Here is a 21,716-nt window from a genome sequence, read left to right on the forward strand (position 1 = left end):
GGGAAACAGAGCTCTGCCTCCCTTTCAAGCGGAAGGACCGCCGAATTACCATTACCGGGAGGCTGGAGAACGGGACATCAAACCCTGGGGTGGCTTTTGATAAATACTTTCCCAACTAAAGACTTCGTTTAATCCAGCAGCTTCTGAGTCATAAGCAAACACCGTCTGACGTGTGAACAACCAGAAGTGAGTCTATTAGGGGACAGGCCTGTCCTACTGCTGATGGGGACAGACAGGTTGGAGGCGAGTTATTCCCTACTGAAATCCTGCAGGAAAAAAATCCAGCTGATAACAGCAAAAATGAAACTAGGCATTTTTCACTGTCTTGTATGCGATGCTTACAAAGACTGAAGTATCTTGTCATTCACTGATTTGGCTAATTTTGTAGTCCTATGGTCCTGCAGCAAGATACACAACACACACACACACACACACACACACATCCATTTAAATGAACTTTCTTTTTTTTGCCCCCTCCCTGGCTAGCACTCAGAACCCTGTGTGAAAACGGAGGCCGTCATTACAATCACACGTGTGGCTGTAGCTTGAGACAGATCCTTGTGCCAAGGAGAAATGGCACTAGCGATGTCTCTTTCAAAAGTTCTGTATTTTAATTTTTTCAATGAGTCAAGCACTATCCAGTCCCCTGTTAAGCCCCGCCCTGCCATTGTTCCTTAGAGAAAGGGAAGAGCACAGAGGCTAAACTTGCTGGAGCACAGATGGAATTTAAAACGATGTTGGTCCTTGAGTCGCAGTCTAAAGCAAAGGGGTGTTATTGCAAGGGTCAGGACTCGTTGTGTGAAGCTGCTTGACAACAGAAAGTACTTTTATCAGAAGCCCAGACAGATAGTTGCAGGCAGAGCCCGAACCCCAAGCTCACAGAAATATGGATTTAAAAATTTACAGATGCATGGGGCGCCTGGGTGGCTCAGTGGTTTAAGGCCTCTGCCTTCGGCTCAGGACATGATCCCAGGGTCCTGGGATCGAGCCCCGCATCGGGCTCTCTGCTCAGTGGGGAGCCTGCTTCCTCCTCTCTCTCTTTGCCTGCCTCTCTCACTACTTCTGATCTCTCTGTCCTGTCAAGTAAATAAATAAATAAAATCTTTAAAAAAAAAAATTATAAAAATTTACAGATGCAAATTCCCACCAAACGGGAAGACTGAGTGGGAGGGATTTTAAATGATATAGGCGAGGTCTGAAACCTTTGTGACGTGCAGAAAAGGGGAGTGTCACTACCCGGCAAACCACGAATTCTGATCCCGGCTAAGGTCAAAGTACAGAGGACTGTTATTCCAGATTAATCAGGAGAGAAATCTGTATCTTCAGGGAGTGACATTAATGAGACTCGGAGGAAACAAAGGCAAAATCTGTAAATATCTTGAACAGCTTCGATAAGAACATTTGCATTTAAAACAAAGAAAGAATCCGTTATGTACAGACCAAGGCAGATAACGCGTCCCTGGATAGAAAAGTAACAGCCCGAACTTTTAAATGGTAGTGTGTGTGTGTTTGAGCTAAAAAACAATCCAGTATTTCTCAGAAAATTGTATTCTTCTAAATCATATGTTTTAAATACCAACCATAATAATTTTTAACATCTTTTTTTAACCAGATCTCTTAAGAAGCCTAAAAAAAGAAATTTCTACTGAGCAACAGTAGGCCAGAATTATAAATGGGCGAGAAATGTCATTCTTTAACTCAAAAGGAGAATGCAGTAACCTTTTTTGTTTAACTCCACAGCAGTAATCAAACTCTAAGACAGATACTCACTAGATTTATAAACTCTATTTCCACCAAAGGTAGAAAAACTCTTACAACATGGGAAAACGTCTCGGAACTGACTTAAAATTTATTTTAAAACACTTCACTTGTGGCTCAGTTGGTTAAGCAGCTGCTTTCGGCTCAGGTCATGATCCCAGGGTCCTGGGATCGAGTCCCACATCGGGCTCCTTGCTCAGCAGGGAGCCTGCTTCTCCCTCTGCCTCTGCCTGCCTCTCTGTCTGCCTGTGCTCGCTCGCGCTCTCTCCCTCTGTCTCTGAAAAATAAATAAAATCTTAAAAAAAAAAAAATTAAAACACTTCACTTACACAATATTGTGTCTTCAAAGGTCTAAAGGACTTGCCTTTGGTTATTTCAAAGTCTTGTTTTTAAGAAAATAGTTTCTGTCTTTGATTTCTTTGCCCTTGTAGCTCTGTGTGTGATTGGTGGGATTTTTGGAAAGCAAACAGACTGGACGGGACAGAACCTGGTAAGGCAATGAGAAACGTCCCAGATATTCCCCACAACACGCGGCAACTCATTCAACCTGTATTTTTTAAACCTACTGGGCAGATACAGGAAACAAGGCCACAGAAAGTCCCGCAGGCGGCGAGTGGTAAGAAACCGAACAGAGACCAGAGACGGACTTTGGCGATATTCTGCACGTTAGCTAGGGAGCAAGGTGGTATCCCTCTGGTCTGTTTTCTAAAAAAATGTCATGGTTTAGAGCTGTTCTGACCAATCAACGGTAGCCACCAGCCACGTGTGGCTATGGAAATCTTAATTAATTAATTTAAATGAAAAATGCACTTTCTTGGTAACACAAGCCATAGCTCAAGCGTGTGGCCATTGCGTGTGGCCAGCGGCTGCTGTTTCAGATGCCACAGTTGTTGTCCGTGGTCACTGTGGGAACTGTGGCTGGACATCGCTGGTTCAGAGGATGAAGTCAGGAGAAAAAGTATAAGGAATGACCTCAGTGACCACAGAAGTACGTCTAGAAAGTGGGCACGGTCATCTTGAGATCTTGGAATGGTAAGAATTTCTTTTAGAGCAATGGAAAAACTCACATGAACATCCTCAAGTTTTTAAATTAACTAAAATGCGTGGGGTACTGATTATGCCAGAAGGTGCTACATGTTTTACGTGTATCCTTCTTATTTAATCTTCGTGAGAGTAGACATTATTATAATACCCATCTTAGGGACAGCCAACAAGGGTTAGAGAGAGCATGCACAGGACCCGAGATCACACAGCCAAGGCCTGGACTCCAAGCCTGCCTTATCTCTCAAAGGTCAGAGCCTGTAGGGTGGCCTGCAGAAAGGCCCTTGGAGCTGGAGAGAAAGTCTCACAGCTACACTAGCAGATGCTCCAGCCACAACGGTGGCCTCTGCCCACACAGATGGCTTGTTCTGAATTAGCCTTCTTTCCCCTCTGCGCCTAGTATCTTCTGGATGTTGAGCTTGATTATTTTCTACTAACAACGGAACACTCTCGCCTACCAATCCCATTCTCTTCCCACTCTCCACCACCCAGCTCTGAGCTTCCAGACAAGGTCCCGAGCCAGTTCACCTAGAATGGAGCCGCCGTCCCTTCACAGAGTCGGCCTCGTGTCCATCCTTCCTCCAGACCTGCAGGCCTGATCGCTTACATACCCCGTTGAGAATCGATGACTTCACGTCACAGAAGGGAATTCTAGTGACACAGTATTTCACTTGCTAAGGGCTGAGCAATGATAAACCATTTCTTCTCAGATGTGGGCTCTCAGGGGTCCCGGGGCATCGAGCAGGTGCTCTGCTCCTCTGTTAATATCTCAGCCTGCATGTGGGCAATGTCCCTGGAAATGTCTTAGAAAATTAGAGTTGCTCATTTGTTACATGCTACTAACTTTTTTAAAGCTCTTTTTCAATCGTTCTAATGCTTGATGGGTCCATGCCTTTGGCCCGAGACGCACCCAACTACCCCTTCTGCGGATCCTGCAGGGGCGGCAGGGACAGCACCCGCTACAAAAGCCAACGAGGGGTCAGCCCTGCCTCGGGCCTCACAGGCCTTACCTCCGGGGCGAGCCGTCGTCGTGGGGCTGGATGATGACCACCTTCACGGTCACGGAGGTCCGGAGCAGGTCAATCATCTGCTCGTGGGTCAGAGTGGCCACGGCCACCTTGCAGATCTCCACGAGGCGGCTCCCTTGGCGAAGGCCGGCCTTCCAGGCGAAGCCGAAAGGTTCCACGTCTGCAACGATTCCTTCGAAATTCACGTGGAAGCCAAGCTGGCCCAGCCCGTTCCTCCTCAGGGTCATTTCCACGGTCTCGCAGCCTCGTGTCACTATCTGAGCGGGGGAGGGAGGGGGAGACTGTGAGACGTTGCTGTGGGGCACCCCCCTCCCCGCTGCCCCCACCAGGTCAGGGTGCATGCACGGGCCTCCCAGCCCTGCCCTCCAATGGCCCAGGTGACACGCTAAGGACATCGCAATGCTGAGTTCACCATAAGCAGCCGTGGCATCGGATGCAGAGAGAACAGTGGACATAAAACAGCGGCTTTACTCTTCAAAGGCACAAATACTCCTGATACAGGCATCCTGCTTTTTCTTAGAAGACAATGACCCTGGAGCTCGTGAGCATCAGACGGGCTCTGGTAACTCCCTCCTCCCCTCCCCCATGTCAGTGGGCTTGGCTCCGAAGCACATAAACCCACTGCTCCAGATGGACCGTGGTGACGGCAAAATGTAGGCCTTTGAAACGATGACAGTTTCACCCACTAAACATTAAAAGCTATTCAGACAATTCCAACCAGCTTCTACAACGGCCCCAGTCCCTTCCCAGCGAACACACAGAGGGCTGCTCCCAGGAGGGCAGCCTCAGAAGTCAGGATGTTAGGGAATGTGTTCAAGTGCTTTCTACACCAGACGGCCCGCTCTGTCTTCCGGGGAGCCCCCTTGTGGGGGCGAGTTGCCCCTGCTTGCCTGGGTGGTGAGGACCATTAAGTTCCAAGGTGGGCAGGCCCGCCAGACTCCCTGGCATCCGCTGACAAGGGCACTGTGCAGGATGGCGCTCTGGTAGGGAGCAGAGATCCTCTCACCCAGCCACCACACCTGCGGGCCACCTCTCCTTCATGGGGTCCACCTTCTGGGGACCAAGGGCAACCCCAAGCAGTGATGGCTTCAGTGCTCTGACCTTCCCGGAGAGTGTGAGTGTGCAGCAGTGCCGTGAAAAGGAATGTGGAAGCCAGGTGGTTGGCTTCCCACGCCATGCTCTGAGACCCCGATCGTTACTTAATGCCACCCTCAAAAGTGCCCACGGAGAGTAACGTACACGCACGGACAGAAAAACACAGGCTCATTAAATGTTACTCGATGATGACGGCATTGCTTATTTGTGGGAAATCTAAAGTCGGGATGTATCATACCCATACCCCCTAAATCCCAGAGCTCATGCATAAAGTTGTAGTTTAATAAATGCTCTATTTCCAGGAAACATGCTCTGAATACCCAGATTCCTGTTCAGTGAGACCTATGAGTGCAAGCACAGCTGTGGGACTGGGCTGGTTCGGTGCATGTCCGCTGTGTCTGTTTCCATGGTTACCCGCACGGGGACACACATGGCCCATCGGCTTCCCACAGATCCACACGACAGCTGGGGGCTCAGGAAAACGGGGCAAGGCATTGCTGGTCTTTGCAGTCAGGTTTTGAAAGACTGAAGCTTGCAAAGTTATGAACTGAACTAACTGGAAATTATCAGAGAAGGACACACCCCGAATAAAATTTTCCTTCACTTCTTTTTCAACTTTGTTTCAATGACGCTTTCCTACCAAAAGTCTACGTATGTGCGACAGTGCAATTTTCAGGTGAAATTGAGCATCCACACATCAGACTGAGGAGTGAACAGTTAAGCCCTTCCCGGGGCCTTCTGTGTTTCTTCTTATTTCTTCCAACAGCCTGCTACCGGCCACACTTTGGCCATTTGCCATTTCTTCCTCCCTTCTGTTCCTTGCTTCTTAACCTTTATAAAGGGTAAGAGAACTGGAGTTCCTTACATACTTACATGGACTCAATCACCACAGGAAAATGGTGGCTTCCTATCCATGTACCTACCCAAGACTGCCCACATAATCGGTGGGGCCCAATTCAGGGTCCAACACTATTTAGAACTGGTAACAGCAGAGCACTCAAGCAAGGACGGGCTCTCCCAAGAGCGGGCCCCCCCTGAGGGCGGGTCATGGGTTGCACACGACTATAGCTGGCCCTGCCTGTCCCCACTTAGGTGTCAGCTCTCATTCCTTCCTGGGTCTGCACCTGCATAATGGGCGCCTTTAATTTTAGTTTCCACCACGATAAAACGCACACCGAATCTACCACCCGCCAGCCAGCACTCGTTCCCCATATCTGCACTACGAAGACGGGATCCTCTTGCCTCTGCATCTATACTAACCTCATGTTCCAATCCCTCCACTGTCTGTGGGATGGTTTGTTCCCAAAATCTCCTGCTGCAAGTCATCCTAGACACACAATATATTTCCTCAAACACGTTCCGGACAGCAGGCACTCCTGTCACATTAGCCACACGACTGCTCTTCTAGAAACATGGCAGAATGGGGTCCACAAAACAGCAAATGGGGAAGGACCTACGAAATGTGCATTTTGGTGGTTGGGGAAGTGGCGTTTGTTTGTGTTATATTTTCAGGAGCACAGACTTTGATGACTCAGTGGATCTCCTAAAAAGAACTATTTCCGGTATCATTGAAAGCACAGTACATCTCAAGACCCACAAGGATAACTCGGTTCTCCAGACACATAAACTAATCATGTACTGAATCATCCCCAAATCACATCTCTGTTTGTGCCCGTATACCCGATAATACTGTTGAATGCACTGAGGTCTGTTCCTGTAAATAGCGTCTACAAATAATTAAATTATTTCTCCAAGGCTAGCAGACACTGACTTGATTGTATTGTCTCTAATACATGGTCTTGAATAACAAAGGGGAGATTTATATTTGGTGGGAGGAAAGGGGACAGGAAATGGGTAAAAATCCTCCTTTTTTCATGATCTGTAATTGACTAAATCTTTTCTAAACACTGAAATATACATCCCCTGGGGATAAGATTTAAACATGAGAAATTCTTTTGTCTCAGCATGTTTGGGTTCTTATACTATATCTGATTTATTCCTATTATGGGTTTGACAGACTCGAACTGAAATCTGGATCTTTCTGTGTGAAAATCAGGAGAAGAAATATTAACTGTTATACTCCGTGGACATCATTTAGGGGTTATGTACTAAAAATAACATTGAAAAAAATCTCTTTCAGGACCAATTTTTTTTAAGTCTAACTTAACGGGTAATTCTATAAAACCTCCTTAAGAAACTGTGGCTGGAGAATAATCACATATTTAATGTGGCAGACTAAAGAAAAACACCTGCTAAAAACACTAAAGAAAAACACTAAAACACTAAAGAAAAACACACAGAATTAAAGTTGCAAAGAAGGCACGGTCATTCGTAGGGTCAACAGTAACTGTGTGCCTGCTGGTCTCCCACTGAGAGGATCCGGTCATGCCCGTCTCTATACAAACACACAATATCTAGATGATTCTCTATTTTTTTTCTTTCAGATACCATAAAAATATATCCTGATGTTCCCTTTCGGAAGCTGGCTTAACATTTCCTTTCCAAACACGCTGTAATGGGTGCGTCTCCACCACTCACATATTTAGCAACTGCTCAAAAGGACACAGCATTTAGAGTTAAGCCCTAGAACCATACAAAACAGGAATGCATTCCCTAGCTGCCACAATCATGGCGGATTTTCCAGAGTGGAAGCCATCATAAATCTGGGATCGAAGACCTAAAGATGGTAGGAACACAGAACCTGTACTCACTCCTAATCGCTGGACGATTTCCCTGACGTCTTCAGCACAGTTGTCCACGGAGGACAGAAGAATACATTCCCCCCGCTCGTAGAACACTTTGATGCTCATTAATCCCGATGTCCACCCGATGACGTCCCTGCAGGAACAGTTAAATACAACGTTCTTGGAGTCCTTTTCAATCAACATTATGAACTCATTGGAAATCCCAAGAAGACATTCGATGTCAGCAGACTGGCCGAAGTCCCGAGCTATGACGTGCCACATGATTGCTCCAACGCTGAACAAATGGGCATCCTTCCTTGGCTTCACTTTTTCCTTTTTCTTTGCGCCCAGTGTAATGAAGCTGAATTTCACAGACGTGTCCACAGTAGCGGTCGTCACAAAGTTCTCCGCCAGATCCTTCAAGTACTCTTGCCTCGTTCGAGTGGCCATCGCTCGGAACTTCTCTGACTTATGGGCTGCGTTTTCTGCGTTGATCACTTTGGCTAAAAGGAAGTCCCGAAAAACTGCTGACTTTGGAAAAGTTACTCCTTTGGGAATTGGTGGACCAAACGGTGGCACATCTTTTGATCTAGAAACTCCAACACTGAGAAAGGGAAGAAAAAGAAAAAGGAAACAAGATGACTGTTAATACTGTAATATTTACCTTCAGTAAACATGACAATACTCTCAACTTAGGCTATCTGTTTTGTAGCTTTCTGTTATATACTAATTTCTGGATGCCCAGGGTTTGTGTGTTTGTTTTTCTAACTCAGATGGGCTGGTGCTCTACTCTGCAGCTGGTCATCACTGGGAAAGACACTGATGCTTCCAACAGAAATGAGGTCATAGCCCCACGTGGCTGCTTGGGATCTCACAGGTAGTGGACACCATGATCACACTTCACAGGGTCAAAAGTTTTAGGTGTCCCATTTTTGTAGGAAATGCTCACTTGGTCACATTTGGAAAATGTCCGTGAAAGTTTTATAGGGGTAAAATTTTAAGAGATTGCAAGGACTGAGAAGATCAAGTGTGGAGTGACAGTAACAACCGCCTTAATGTGTCCAAACCGACAGTGATGCTCCCTGACATCAGGCAGAATGTGTCAAACCTGTCTTGGGATAAGACCAACTACAAAGACTGAATTAATGGTCATCGACGAAGGACTGGACTGAGGGAACGACGAATCCCAGAGCAACGACAGCATCTACTCCGCAACGACAGGGCAGCTACGGAGAAACCGAGAAGCAGTACTAATGCCACGTCTGCCCGGGCGGATGCTCCCTGTGTTGCCGTAAACAAAGGAAGCAATCCGGGCTTCATCGTCGCCATCGCCGAAATCCTGGAACGCGGCGAACTGAGGGAAGAAAGAATTCTGTCCGGATCTGTGCTGCTGGGTGTCTGGAAAGTGGCTGGTCAGACTCTTAAAAAGATCACAGTCTCCGGCTCTCTCTCACCTTTGCTTTCATCCGCACACTCCGCAGAAGAGTGAGTCACTTCCGGGGAGCCGGACTGTAGATGGAAGCCTGGCGGCAGGGGATTCCCCACTCTCACGTGACACCTTGTAGGATTCCCTTTGGGACAGAGGAACCTAATCCATCCAGGGACGGCCGTGCGTGCATGAAACCAGACAGTGATGGGGCAGACTCAACTCGTGTCCTCAAAGGAAGGTGGTGGAAGTGCTACAGAGGCTGACATGTCTTCGGGACCAACCTCATAGTGGACTCATCTCCCCCGCCACCCTCCACGACTAGGCTCTAAAGCGGACATTCCAGACTGCGTAGGAATTAACTGATCCTCAGGTTTTAACTCTCAGAGAGCCGTCACAAAGCTAGCTGGCCCTGCGATGAGGCTGACCACACCTTGTTGCTTCTCCTCTAAACCAGTCAGTGGAATCACGTGGCCGATCTCCGCACTGGGACCGGCCATCCCAGGAAACTCACGTGATCACATCCCCTAATTTTTTTTTTTCTCCTTCCAGTTATGATTACAGATTTCTGGAAGAATGTTACCCACAGAAGGCCTGAGAGGTCCACTCTCACGTGACACCTTGTAGGATTACCTTTTTGTACTTAGCTTTGTGGATCTCAAGCTACTCTGACTGGCTGCAGGGTGCACACACTTAAGCCAAAGACTCAGGGGAAACTTTTTATCTAAATATGTTCCCCAAAAGCGCTTACTGAGGAGCTCTGCAGGGGTTAGAGGGCAGTATCTTATAAAAGGGCAATTGACTTTGTCCCATATTATTGACCCTAATATCTAACGGGAAGTTCCTTCCACCATGCACGCATATTAACAACTCGATCAGCTGGAATCCTGTGTATCTCAGATCCAAGCTGTACAAGAAAAGCAGCCAGAATTGAGGTCTCACTACTCAAGGATTACTAATGGTATTATGGAATGGAGATCAATTAGAGATCGCTGGTACCGAAGTTTATAGAATTCTTTCAAATAGAACTCAGGTCAGAGGAATGTCCTTGGCCAGATTTAGATGATTTCCAATGGGCTGAAACAAGAAAGTGTTTCAGAATTTTCTTTCTTTCTTTTTTTAAGATTTTATTTATTTATATGAGAGAGAGAGACAGAGTGCGTGCATGCGGGGAGGCAGGAGGAGAGGGGAAGAGAGAGAATCTCATGCAGACTTCCCGCAGAGCACAGAGCCTGATGCGGGGGCTCGATCTCACACCCTGAGACCATGACCTGAGCCGAAATCAACAGCTGGACACTTAACCAAACTGGTCCACCCAGGTGCCTCTCAGAATTTCTTATTTTAGCCAAGTAACTTGATGGCATAGCTAAATGTAAGACCCCCCCGGAAAGGAGCAACACGAAAGTGAGCATTCCTGGATGCGCAAGTGAAAGGGTTCTGGGAAAGCAGAGTGGTGGTGGGCAGATGCCACGCCGTGTCTGGGATTCCAGCCCCACAGCCTGCCTAGAGGCTCTGAGCTGGTGGCTTCATCCCTCCATGCCTCAGTTTCCTCATCCACAGCATGGAGGTTAGACCGTGCCATTCTCAAAAGGCTACGGTGAGCATGAAACCAAATATTGCAGGCAAAGCTATTATAATGCAAACTGCTTTATTATTATTAGTATTACAATCACCGCTTTGGTCATTGATTTAACACTACCATCTAATTTTTGACAGGAGGGACTATGCCTTAAATTTTTGAAAAGGGAACCCGTTGCTTTGGACAGATACTGCTTCACTCTCACTCGACGGTGAGCTACCAAGCTACACAGCGAGCAGTGTACGCATTCGTTTACCACGGGATTCATGGGGCGAAGAGTTTGTCTTGGAAAGTATACAAACACGTCAGTCCCTCAAGGTTAGCTCTGCATCGGCTCTTGCTGGTAAAATTAAAGTTAAGTTTGCTTTTTGAAGACTTTAGACTACGATGATGGTACATGGAGCTCTCGGGATGCTGTCCCGTCGTCTCTCTCTAGGCTCTAAGAGACCCTGCCTTACTTCCTAGGAACCCTGCTACATCCATGGGAGGTGCCTCAGATGACCTCTGGAAGGTAAGCGCATGCCTTTCTGTGTTTCTGGCGTTGCCAGACATGACGGTTTTTATCAGCAGAGACCATCTTCACACAACGATATTTGTGGGTCAGGAGACCTGGACTGTTTTTTTACCCTTCCCTTGGAAACTATTTTAATGAATTTACTTTGTCACTGGTGGGTTTTGAGGAATAGCATATGAAAGAATCCTATAAAGGGGATTTTGGAAAATGTGAGCACCGTAACGTTATTCCATGGGACAGAGCTCATGTGCCCTCGTGAAATGTTAGGGGATTGATTTGACGACAGTATTCAAGAAGATTATTACTGACTTGTGGAGGAACACTCATGAAGTTTTTAAGCATGATCGGTATGAATGTGTATGAGGCACTTCTCAAAATTTGAGGCATTCTACTCACTTTATGCTTGAATCTCATTAGCAAATGGTAATTAAGTGATACCCACATGGTTTCTTAAAAACCAATGATTCCACAGTTGGGTGACTTGCACAATGCTAACCTCTATCATAGGAAACCGGCCACAGTCTGCTTTAATTATCAGTAAGATCTACATCTAGCCCGGTACTGGTTTCAACGTCCCTCCCTAGTCATTTTATTAAAATCCGAAAACCTGAAACAAATGAAAACAGACATTACTGCTAACTTAAAGATTTTTGGTGCTCACGAACCGCCTTGTGACAGAAGTATAAACTAAAATGGAAAGTAATTAAAAATACTTGATTTGACCTAAAAACAGCAGCCAATAAAATAACACCAAATTCTATAAAGCCTTAGGCTTACATTTCTCATCTATTATGAAGGTTCATTTAAGATTAGTCTCCATAATTACCATTCATCGGGTGAGATCTCAGAAGAATCATCCCACTTACCATGTTTGTACCAACATTATCTGTTTTAAACCTATGCTTGAGATAGGAGACGTCATGCTTGTTATTAAACGGCATTTTTTAAGGTAGTGCTGGGCATTCAGGCCAGTGGTCTTCTGCCAAAATATGACTCAGGGATCACACAGATGCTCAGGTCAATTTCACGTCTGTGACATCACCATACCACACAGCAGGGTCGGAGAATGAACCCATTTAACAAGCTGTGAGGCGACATTCGGGCTAAGAATGACCAGTTTATAGACTCTGTGTTCCTTTGAGATGGTCTGGGCGTGGGGCAGGGATATAAAACCAGCAACATCTAACACACAGACCAGTTTCTCTGTGTTTAGGAGAGCACGCCCTACAGTCCTCCCCGCCTCCCCGTCCCCTCCCAGCGCACATGCGTGCACCCCACTTGGCCCAGAAGGCGGCTGAAACAGCACTTACAGTTTTAGGATGATAAAGGGAAATGACCTTTGGGGAGTGCCAGGAACACTAATAGGTGTTCTACAGAATTTCTGCTATTTATTCTACACACTCAGGTAGGTACTCTTATCCTCAACTTTAAGTGAATGAATGAAAGTTTCCAAAATTAAAGTAACTTGTACAAAGCACAGCGGACAGCACAGCTGGATTCTAAACACAGGTCAGACACCCGCCCTTCTACCCCACAAGGCAAGATCTTCCAGGGGCAACTACCTCCCCCGAAAGGGGAGGACAGAGGAAACAGAAACATGCGGCTCGGGATTCGGAGGCACACGCACGGCCTTTGGAAATCACCAATGTGAGCGTCAACTCTGGTCCCGGGAGCCCCGAGGGAGGGAGTGTTTCCAAGATCTTGGATGAGAAGCAGTGTTTTCCCACTACCACCATTACTTCCGCTTGGGAAGAGCTGAAATGGCCACATCAGCCACCTCGGAGGCTGGGATCAACAAAGCTCTGGTTTCAGCAGTGGCTTTATGCAGTTTTTAAGGGGAAAACTGAGGAAACCTGTAATCTACAATTCTGAATTCCCAGGCATTTCGCTGCTCAAAATGGGAAGGAGGCAATTATTTCATACAGAAGGCACCTGAGTGAAGACAGTGGACATATAATTAGGAAAAGAACCCAAAAAAGGATAATTATGGGGCTAGAGAGAATAATTGGAAAACAAAGATATTTCAGGAGACAGGGTGCTGCTGAAATCCAGCCAACGGAATGGAAGACCGGGGTCTGCTTGCTCACCTGTAACACACGTTCTCGGTGCACGGGTTGTGCACTTTGACGATGACAAAGACGTGCTGGAAATGGGATCGGATGCTTCTCGGAGTAAAAGGAAGTGCTCCGGGCTCTTGGAAGACAATGGTCACAATGTCATTTCCGATATGCCTTTTCCTCAGAAGCTGCGGTCAGGAAAGAGAACATATACAGTTCCAGACACAGTTTTCCATAAAGACAAAACATGGCCACATATTTAACTCGCTCCTCTGTCCATGTTAAAGGACTGATTCGGAAAGCAAAAGCCTCTCTCTGAAAGTCAGCGCTCCTCAAGGCGACACCAGAATAGCAAAATGGGCTGCATCCGAATCATCTATGGAAAGACAAGCTGAACGCGGTTCATCTCTTGGAGCTTTAAAATTCAACTCCTTCTCGCCTTGAGCTTTCCCACTGATCTACTAAGTCCTTAGCACTAAAAAGGCTTTCAGGAATTTGTTTTAAAGGTTTTATTTATTTATTTTTGAAGGAGAGCACAAGCAGGGGGGAGGGGCAGAGGAAGAGGGAGAAGCAGGCTCCCTGCTGAGCAGGGAGTAGGACTGGAGGGGCAGGGGGCTAGATCCCTGGTTCCCTGGGAACTGAGATCATGACCTGAGCCAAAGGCAGAGGCTTCAATGACTGAGCCAGCCAGGCACACCCGCTTTCAAGAATTTTATGGTTTAAGCTCTCTTCAGCTTAAAGCAAGGAGACAGAGTGAAAGAGAGGGTACAGATTTGCTGAAAGTCCTACACCAGCCTGTGAGGGCCTTCCCTGGTGGATTGTGCTCCCCCGCAAGCCTGTCTACGACAACACAGAGAGACTGCTACTGCACTGGCGAATTTACAATTCAAACTACTTCACTGAAATCCGACCTTTCAAATGGGATTCGGAAACACAGAATTCTACCAGGTTAACGGCTGGAAAACTCCATGGTGTATAATCTTACACATTCCAAATGTGGCAGGCGACAAGGAACCCCAGAGCAGCAACACTTTATTATTATGGTGATTATTTTTATTTATTTTTTATTTTTATTTTTGAGTAACGACACTTCCGTGTAACACTCCGTTTTTCATTCTCCTTTCGCCCAGAATGTTCCCTTCGCCGCAAGGTGATCCTGGACAACTCAGGGCTCTAAGTCAGGTATCTCGTCCCCTGAAAGGAACTTCCCTGGGAAGCCTGCACAGGCAACTCCAGCCACACACCCGGGTCTACTGTGAGGGCATTAGTTGTAACAGAACCAGGCTGATAGTTGATTTACTTCTCCCGCATCAAGTCATCACCATCGGGAGGGCAGGAGACATGTCTTGGTGACTGCTCAGTCCCAGGACCCTGCAATCATGACCTGAGCCAAAGGCAGATGCTTAACGGACTGTGAGTTCCTGGTTTCTGATGGTCTGTCTGGGACACAGCCGGCACCCAGCGCACAGTTGCCGAAGGCATACCTGACTGGTGCAGACACGGGATCCCAGCCACACCACGCTGTGCAATAAAACCATGAACGCAGGTCGATAAACCCGTATACTGGGCACTCTCTAAGTTGACGCAAGCAAAACCACAGTGTCCGTGCTCACCAAGTTTGTGATCTTCAGTTTTAATAGATACAATAATCTTTATAGAAGCTGGTGATGTAACGGCAGGAATGCGATAATCTCAGGTAGTAAATCTCTCTTGACTAGCAGTAACAAAGACAACGAGCTTGCTCTTAAATTTATTTGGCACCTACACAACTCAGCCTCACCCTAAAGAGCATTAAGTTCAACTCTTAAAGCCTTTTCAACCCAGATACAAAGAAGATTTCATTGTCGGGCCCCAGACTTTTGATTTCGCATGATAAAAGGTCTGGGAACTTGGGGATGAAATGTTCCTTCTTCCAGGGTTCTCTGATATGCCAGTTAAATCACTGATTCATATGCCGAGAAACTCCCATTTAAATCATCAGGGTTCAAGTTCACACACACACACACACAAGTCGCTTTCCTGTCTGGGTGAAGGTTTGAAACCTACGTTAACACAGACCCAATGAGCCATCTCTAAATTTAACAATGTTTGCTAAATAAGTCAAAATGTGCCATGGACGCATGTTAAAAAAAAAAAAAATCAGTAGCCAACGAGGTCCTCTACACGGTGTGATTATTTCCCCTTACTACAGCGGACACAGATGATAATCACGATAAAAGTGTCATGTAAAGAGAATGGAAGCAAGGGTACGTATATATCTAAAACAAACATCAACGGACACGCTGGAAATCGTACTAGAAGATGATGTTCTTCCCTCGTTGCCACAATAACTGAAGTACAGGGTTCCCAGGTATTAAAATAAGACAAGGGAAAATCAGGAACGAATGAAAAGTTAAAAAATAAATGTCTTTTAAATACCTAACACCACGGTTCAATGTATCTGTTGAACACGGCACACAAAAGCTGACTCTGTGGTGGACTTAACGTCCTTGAAACACAAGAGTTCTCAGATCAAAGGGCAAAAGACAGTGCGCGCCACGGCCAAAGCCACGCTGTGAATTCTGCAGCCCTTCCTCCTACGTGGGTGCGGCGTAAGCCCCCACCCTTGGCCGGCCCTCTCAGTTAAGTGCGTGGGGCAGGCGTGAACGCGTGAGTCTGCGTGTCCTCACTCTTGAAGGAACCACAGCGAACAGGACAACCGTTCCCATCCACTGGCTCTTCGTCCGGAAGGAAGACACGGGGTCCGGGTCTCTACTTCCCAGCACAGGATTACTGAAAGCACCACTTAAAAGGCTGGTTCCCTCGACAACGTGTCCCTTTCTAAGCATATTCTTTGGCTTTGTAAAACGGGCTTTGTAAAACGGGTGTTTAATGGTCTGGTTAATGGAACCAGGGTCACAAAATGTAGCTGGCAAAACAGTAAAGTGCATGGGGCGGGAGGGGCGGGGAGTAAGGTGATTCATTAAGAAGGGCAAAATCTGAAACTCTTTGTAGGAGAATACAACAAGAAAACTTAACACCTTGCCCATTAATGGGATGCATGGCTTTGTTGAGAGGCTGAAGAAAAAGAACATCTGGAAAGTTCACCGAAACACTTTCAAGTGCTTTCCAGGATTTTGCCAAACATCAAATAACCTAAGTAACTTCGCAAGCTTCTTATCTAAAGGTAAATATTTTCTTTTGTTGTTAGTGATGTGTTTTTTCCAACCGGCCAGTGAGGTTCTGTGTCATCGGAGTTCAGGACTAGAAGGGGAAAGGGGACGGCAGCCCAGCAGGTGGTGAAGGGGAGCCCCTGGGTCCCCGAGCCCCCTCTGCACTATTTGGGGGATGAAGGAACGGTGACTTGTAGGGCTAACTCCTCCTTTCCAGACATGAAGGTCCCAACACGTCTCAGCGCCAAAAGAACCACTTTCTCATCTCTGACTGTAAGAATGAGTTACAAATAAATACTGCGTGAGACAGATTTACATAGTCCATCCTGCAAAATTTCCAATGCTTGAGTCCAGCAGCGAAACGGGCATAAGCTCTTGTTATGACAAGAGAAGTGAAATGCGATTCCTCACCCAATTCTACAGCAAAAAGCATCCAGATGCGACAGAAAATGCAAGCTTCAGGTTTATTCTCCACTCCCTAACCAAACTCCAGGGCTCCCCAGGACCAGTTTTAACTCGATGCACCCATCCAAACTGAGTGAAAGCTGTCCGGTAGCCCCGCTTGGATCAGAGGAGGCATCAAGTCAAGCTAGGTCAGACCTATCAGCCTCTGTGCAGACAGGCTTGTTTGTTACTTTTTTCTTGGCTTAGTAAAGGCAGAAAAAGCATTTTGCACCTCATTCTGGAGGGGTGGGGGAAGCAGTCTGCACACTATGGAAGAAATGCAGTTGGATGTGGTTCACAAGTTTCTAGGAATCAGAATTAGTGAAGAGAAAGTGTAATTTGAAACTAGAAATGGCTGGGATCTCCAGAAAGAGTCTCCTGTCTTAAGAAGCAAATAGGTAAAAATTTGCGTGATTTCAAAGGGAAAAATGCATCATTTAATAATCTTATATGTTCTGAAATTCAAAGAGATGAGCCCCGAACTGAGCAAAAAATTAAATGTATCCCCATGAAAACCGATCACAAGTCCTGGATCTCAGCCCTTGGGTTGGAATCTGAAGTCCTGTGGGTAGGAGCCGGGCTGAGCAAGCCTCCTTTGACCCGCTCCTTCCCACCCCTCTGACCTTGTCACCCACTCTACCCCTCCCAGACAACCACCTTGTCCCTCTGACAGGCTAGTTTTTCCTGTCACAGGCACTTTGCACTTGCTAACCCTCTGCTTGGAAGTTTCTCCCCCAAACACAGAGGGTGAGCTTCTCCCCCTTCAGAGACCTTCCTAATTCTGCACATGTACACACAACACACACAACACACACACACACACACACACACACACACACACACACACACACCCTCACGTACTCATTACTCAAGACTCAACACCAGTCGTTAAGAGTTTTGATTTTTAAGAGATATCTAGAGTTTCCTGTGGAAAGTAGAAACATGAACGTAGATTCTAATAAGAAAGAGAGGGGAACCAACATACGTGACCACATAAATTCACAAAATCTATACTCAGGGCAAGCCTTCCCTACCCCCTCCCCACAAAAAAGGTGAAAGCTAGGTTAACCACTCTTATCTCAGATCATCAAGATCATATTAAATTTAATTGCCATTTCAAGGATTCATTGTGGAGTACTATATATAACCAATATAAAATATTGTATAAAATATTTAATGTAAAACATATATTTTACCAATTGGAAGCATATATGTACAAACCAGTTAAGTGAGCCAGGCTGAGTATTTCATAAATAAAGAAACAGAAATAAACCAAGAAAGTAGATTTTTAATGATTTAATAATAAAGTGAAGATAAGAGGAATATGGAGATACGAGTATTTCTGACAGCCGGCAGCCCAACCCTATTGAAACAATCATGCTTATGGTCCTGCACAAGTACACATTCCTATTTAGGGCCTGGGGATAAATCAAATCATGGAAAGCTGAATAAGCATTTTATTCTTCCAAAATATTCCAAATGATTATTTATAGGTGAACACAAGTACAGTCAGGACTGTTCGTACTGTAATTTAACGAGGCGGACTCCTCCTGTATATGAATGGTTTCTTAGCAGTCCCAATTAGGGACCCACAGAAGTGCACAAACCCCCTAAGACAAGCCAGCCATCTATCCAAATTAGATAGAGAAAGGGTTCCAGCCTGGCTCAGACCTAACAAGCTGTGTCTCTATTACCTCTGCAGAGGTCAAGGCTGTCCCTAGGCTAACACCAGTATTCTTCAAATGGAAGCTCAGAGACCTCGGAGCTTGGCCTTCTTCCTTAGGGACCTCTTGGGGGCTTGGACATCCCTTTCAAGGAGAGCAGCTCTAACTGTATGCATGCATTTAAAAAAAAATCATAACTTACTGTGTGCCAGGCTCCATGCTACCTGTATTCATTTTATATACGGAGACTGAAGAAAAGGTCTCTGTCCCAGCGAAGTCTGAAGCCAATTTGTGGCATTCTCTCCACCGATAACGCCCCATGATGGCTGCTCTATGATCTGTCAATGGGACTAGCAGAGGGGAAGCACATGGTGGAGACAGCCCTGGGAGATAGAATCCGACCACCAGACTGGCCCAGAGAGACTGATGGGTCTTCAAGGAAGAGGGAAAACCCCTCCAAGAGTGGGCTCTCTTATCACTCCCTGGGGCTGGCTAGGTTTTCTTTGCAGGAGTCAAACATTCCAAACACCGAACTCTTTTGCAACAGTGGTAAACTCTCTCAAGACTTTTAATACATCTTGGAATCAGCTTTCAGCTTGATTTATTACCAGAACAAACACAAGAAATAATATCTGATGTTGATGAGTCTGGACCAGTTAAATAGTCACAGATACCATGGTGCTAATGAGGCCAAAGTTACAGGCACCGCTCATGTACAGGCCAGAGAACTTTGCTAAGTTCACTGGCCTCAAACTGCACTCAGGAGCCCAGCTGGTCATTTCAGACATTTCTACCCCTGGTACTGAGATAATCTGTGGGCATGGTGGGGCGGGTGGGAGAGGTTGAAAGGGCCAGTACAACCTGTAACAAATTTGGAGTACACGTTTGAAGATTGCACAGTAGCAACATTTATCTACAAACAGAATATTCTGGTAACAACCCAGGAGTAGCAAAATATTAAATGCCGAAGTAAATTTTGTGAATTTATTGATAAATTAGCCCCTTAATTTCTTACCTATCTAGGCCTTAGTTTCTCGTACCAGAGCTCTAGGATTGGGAACAGGAAAATGAAATGCAAATTAAGTCATTTAAAAAGCTTGCACTTTATATCTAATAAATGATGAAATAGTAACCGTGGCTGAAACTTACTGAGCATGCTCTGTGTCAGGCACCATTAAATGCCTTATACGTATTAGCTCATCTAATTCTAGCCACCATCTATGAAAGGTTCATTTATTCCTTGGACAAATGTTTATCGTCTGCCTACCGTGCTCAGGGTAGCATTCAGGGTGCACAGGGACACCTTGATGAAGAAACGAGATCAAAGTCCCTGCATTCAGGAATAAACTAAGGCACAAGAAAATTGTGCCCAAGGTCACAAAACTAGTAGCTGGGATTCAAATCCAGATTGTGTGGCTCCAGAATTCTTGCTCTGTTAACAACGACATTTTTCTATGGAAGCCAATTTTCCACCTAGAAGCAGGAAGTACCCTAGAATTACAGAAATCAGACACAAAGAGGAACATGCTATGAATTGCCTAGTTCAAGTATCACGTCTGCCACATCTACCCACTGCCAAACCGGGAGAAAGTTCTCTATAATCCAGCATTTTTTTTTTTTTTTTTTTTACTCTGACCCCAGGTGCAGCTCCAGAATCCTTAACACAGTGTTCCAAGTAGCCACTGCTGGCCGTCTGAACCAGGTCTGCATTATATAATTAATCCAGTTTCTTGAGAGGCTAAGATCTTAGCCAAAGGAACAAGGCAAGTGACTGGCTGTGGCAAGTTCAGAATACGTCCACTGACTCCTATTTCCACTCCTTACCCCTCCCCCCCTTTATATCATGAATACTTGCCCACACAGTGTTTCGCATGTAGGTTTCCCAATGGACCATATGCAGGATCATATATATTCCAGGCACAATAAGAGCACTCATTAGAAAAGCAAAACAAACGATTTTACAGTTTTCCACCTCTAATCCATCAGCAAAACTTACTCAATGTCATGGATTCTCACTCAAGTTTTCAAAAACAACAACCGAGAGGTAACCAAGTAAGTCTTTAAGCTACAGAGTCTGTAATGTGTAGAATCAATTTACAAGGTATATATTTCCAATTTGGGAAGCTTAAAACACCCATCCACACCCTACTCCCCAACCACCATCTGTTCATCTACTTTTTTGTGTGTAGGACTTTGAGAGTTTCAGTGGGGGGGGGCAGGGAGTCAGGTACAGAGAACTCATAAGCCCACAGTTTTTAATTACCATGCAACCCAAAGGAAGCAAGGAAAGCCCAACAGACGTCAGAATCCCAGAGGCTGCCATACGGGAAGTGATGGGGGTCCATCCAGCGTGGAGTCCAATGGCTCAAGTAATTAGGGAGCTGAAAGGGCTTTGTGGTTTGAACACTCGATGACTGGGGTCAAAAGGCACTGGCTCTTACTTCTGCTAAAGTACAGACAGATTTCTTGGCCGGAGTAAGCCCTATCAGTTTTCTGAGCAACGACTCACATAGAGTTTAACTACAGAATGATTCTCGAGTATCTGCGAGACAACGGCACTGGTCTAAATTAAGCTTCTTAAAAGCGAGTGAATCTGTTTGACATTCTTCGAAGTAAATTTGTTTTTAAGAGCTAGAAATCCTTTAGGTTAAAACATTTAAATACATGCATGGGATCTAGTGACTATAACTCTTAAGTCTTAAAAAGCATACAGATGTACGGGTGCCTGGCTGGTTTGTATACGCCGTCTGCCTTCGGCTCAGTCATGATCTCAGTGTCCATGGATAGTCCTGCATTGGGCTCTGTGGAGCCTGCTCGTCCCTCTGCCCCTCCCCCACCGCTTGTGTACACACACACACACACACTCTCTCTCTCTCTCTCTCTCTCAAATAAATAAATAAAAATCTTAAAAAAAAAAAAAAAGAAAAAAGAAAAGAAACCCAAAGAGATATGTGATCAAAAGGTAGATTTTCTGACAGTTGGGGGAAGAAATCTGATTATTAGAAAACACTGCAGACCATTCAGGCAGGACAAGGGACTGAGCTTAAGCATCAGATAAATGGTCAGAAAATCCAGATGGCAAGGAGAAGGGAAAAGGAAAGAGGTATTGTCACTACTGTGAAGAGCCTGGCTCATCCCAGCTGGAGGGTCAAAGGCGGTTCTTGTAATTTGTGACGGCAGAGGGTAAGCGGTTTCTTTGCCAGAGGTGTATTATGACCACCTTCGTAAATTTCATGAGCATTCAAAAAAAGAGAGAAGGAAAACACTCCGTTGT

At 45.8% G+C, this 21,716-nt stretch overlaps 1 protein-coding gene across 9 annotated transcripts in view; it reads right to left on the reverse strand.

Moving 5' to 3' along the window:
* Positions 1-21,716, reverse strand: part of SIPA1L2 (signal induced proliferation associated 1 like 2) — a 216,649-nt gene that overhangs the window by 52,825 nt on the left and 142,108 nt on the right. For all 9 annotated transcript variants that reach the window (XM_032313305.1, XM_032313306.1, XM_032313307.1 and 6 more), the window contains 3 exons: positions 13,213-13,370; positions 7,634-8,210; positions 3,810-4,084 (listed from right to left, as the gene is read on the reverse strand). In XM_032313305.1, the coding sequence (XP_032169196.1) occupies positions 3,810-4,084; positions 7,634-8,210; positions 13,213-13,370 (1,010 nt within the window). The remainder of the gene's footprint in view (positions 1-3,809; positions 4,085-7,633; positions 8,211-13,212; positions 13,371-21,716) is intronic.

The sequence above is a fragment of the Mustela erminea genome, chromosome 14 (assembly GCF_009829155.1).
Source record: "Mustela erminea isolate mMusErm1 chromosome 14, mMusErm1.Pri, whole genome shotgun sequence".
Classification (NCBI taxonomy): Eukaryota; Metazoa; Chordata; class Mammalia; order Carnivora; family Mustelidae; genus Mustela; species Mustela erminea.